Here is a 2,500-nt window from a genome sequence, read left to right as displayed (position 1 = left end):
GTGGTGGTGGATGCGTCGTGTTTGGGGTGGAGAGCACGGCGGACACGGGCGTACCGCCATAGATCTCAAAGGCGGGGGCGTAGAAGAAGCGGCGCTTCATGAGATCCTCAAAGCCTTCGCGGTTGAAGGACGTGTCCTTGTGTTTCTCGAGCTGTCATAATGTATGTGTGTGGGGGGGGGAACCCTGGGTGAGTGTGGGTCCTTGATGCTTGCACGTGTATGACTCAAAGAAAAAGAGATAGAGAGAGTGTGTGTACGTGTGTGTGTGTGTTGTGACAACAGATACGACGGTATTAAAGTGCATTGCAGTTGGTCAAGGGCGTGCTCCTCTTCACGTCAATCACACCTCCTCGTGCAGCTTCTGCTTGCGAATGTCGAGCTCGGCCATGGCGGCCAGGACATCCTCCTTTGCAGCGCCGCTCTTGCGCAGATCGCGCACGCGGAATTTCTATTATGCCGCAAAGGGTGGAGTTGAGCATGAGCATGGAACGGGGAGGGGGCGGGAGACGTGGAATCAACAGGCAACGCGCATGGACACAGACGTGCACAGATGGACAGACGTGCACAGATGGACAGACGTGCACAGATGGACAGACGTGTACAGATGGACAGACGTGTACAGATGGACAGACGTACACACACACACACACACACAAACACCACACGAACACCACACATGTACACATGTACACACACACACACATGTACACACATGTACACACACACACACATGTACACACATGTACACACACACACATGTACACGCACACACACACACATGTACACACATGTACACACACACATGTACACACACATGTACACACCGCCTCGTCGACGAGGGCTTCCAGCTTCTGCCTTGTAGCCATTGTGCACCGTGCCGAGCGGATAACAGAGGGCACTCTCAGCACACTTCGCAGCAGTGTTGTCGCTATCTTTGACGTCGTCGTTCAACAGCGGTGGCAAGTGTTACAAGTCGAGTCGAGCGAGCAAGCAAGCAGGCAGTTGCACAGCAAGAGGGAAATGGGCGGAAATCGCACACGTGTGTGTGTGTGTGTGTGTGTGTGTGTGTGGAGTGTGTGCTTTCAAGACCAAACAGCACAAAAAGGAGAGGAAGCAGGACTCGCACGAACCAAGCAAGCAAGCAAGCGAGAGTGAGCGAGCGTGGTTGGTGGCTTGCTTTCTTTGTGGCTGCGACAGGTCTCGAGTGCGTGTGTGCATGTGCGTGTGCCTGTGTGTGCCATGCGAGACAACACGGGGGGGACACAGCAAGTGACGGGTGCATTGCGTTGCGTTGATTGAAGGAGGGCGACCGAGAGAGACGGAGGGATGAGGATTGCTGGGCTTCGCCGCAGGTGCGGCGGGGGCACGCTTGTGTCACTGGCACTGGTGCTGCTTGTGGCTGGAAGCGTGGTGATGCTGCTTGCTCCTCGTCCTCCACAACACAAGACGTGGTTCACGGGCTGGGCCCGTCAGAGTGGTGGCAGTGGGCACACTGGTGCTCGGCGACGACGTCGTGTGGGCATCGGCGAGGATGGCAGCCTTGATGTGGCTGGTGACGGCGACAGCGGTGCTGCTGGAGGGCGGTCAGGGCTGTTTGGGTTTGCGCAAGTGGGTGAACCAGACACGGCAGTGGTTCGCAAGCTGGTGATCAGCCATGGCCTTCCTCCCGGTGGCTGTGATACCGTTCACTTGGCCGCCGTCTCCGTCGGCTACGCGCAGTCAGCGCACCTGCGAACCATGCTCAAGAGCATCCTCCTGCACCGGTCCTTGCCCATCCACCTTCACGTCATCACAGGTGTGCGGGTGTGTGTGTGTGTGTGTGTGTGTGTGTGTGTGTGTGTGTGTGTGTGTGTGTGTGTGTGTGTGTGTGTAGGTGTGTGTGCACGGGTGTGTACATGTGTGTGTGCACGTGTATGTGTGTGTACCTGTGTGTGTGGTGCTGGCTCAACCATCTCTCTCCTCCTCTCCTCTTTTTTCTTCTCTCTTCTTCCCCTTCCTCTCGCTTCCTGCCTCTTCCCTCCCCCTCATCTCTACTCCTCTCCCCACCCCCCTCATCTCCAATGCTGTCCTGCAGATGACGCGACGCTGCCTGTGCTGGATGTGATGCTGGGCACATGGGGCATTCGTGCGTTCAACTATACCCTGTACCCCGGCGACCGCCACTTGTCTGCCATCTCGTGGGTGGAGACGAGCCACTACTCGGGCCAGTATCCGCTCCTGAAGCTCTTGCTTCCTACGCTGCTCGCAGACGTGCAGCACGTGATTGCGCTGGACACAGACCTGACCTTCCGCGCAGACATTGCTGAGCTCTGGCGCATCTTCGCCATGTTTGAGGCCGAAGAGGCCATCGGCGTCGTCGAGAACTTGTCAGGTGGGGAACGGAGAGGCGGGAGGCGACTATGCATTTGGCGCGCGCGCGCGCGCGTGTGTGTGTGTGTGTGTGTGTGTGTGTGTGTGTGTGTGTGTGTGTGTGTGTGTGTGTGTGTGTGTGTGTGTGTGT

The 2,500-nt window shown here is 57.2% G+C and overlaps 2 protein-coding genes across 2 annotated transcripts in view; one reads left to right on the top strand and one right to left on the bottom strand.

The window, feature by feature from the left end:
- Positions 1–866, bottom strand: part of PTSG_06128 (glycyl-tRNA synthetase) — a gene marked incomplete at both ends in the record, with an annotated part of 5,134 nt that extends 4,268 nt beyond the window's left edge. The window contains 3 exons of the mRNA XM_004992962.1: positions 55–151; positions 347–448; positions 825–866. Of these exons, the coding sequence (XP_004993019.1) occupies positions 55–151; positions 347–448; positions 825–866 (241 nt within the window). The remainder of the gene's footprint in view (positions 1–54; positions 152–346; positions 449–824) is intronic.
- A 237-nt stretch (positions 867–1,103) lies between these two features.
- The window catches only part of PTSG_06127 (Gyltl1b protein), a 4,299-nt gene continuing 2,902 nt past the window's right edge, over positions 1,104–2,500 (top strand). The window contains exons 1-2 of the mRNA XM_004992961.1: positions 1,104–1,795; positions 2,075–2,428. Coding sequence (XP_004993018.1) covers positions 1,327–1,795; positions 2,075–2,428 — 823 coding nt within the window. The 5' untranslated portion in view covers positions 1,104–1,326. The remainder of the gene's footprint in view (positions 1,796–2,074; positions 2,429–2,500) is intronic.

The sequence above is a fragment of the Salpingoeca rosetta genome (genome assembly GCF_000188695.1).
Source record: "Salpingoeca rosetta unplaced genomic scaffold supercont1.14, whole genome shotgun sequence".
In the NCBI taxonomy this organism is placed as follows: Eukaryota; class Choanoflagellata; order Craspedida; family Salpingoecidae; genus Salpingoeca; species Salpingoeca rosetta.
Note: the sequence above shows the minus strand (reverse complement) of the source record. Positions and strands in the feature narration are given on the sequence as shown.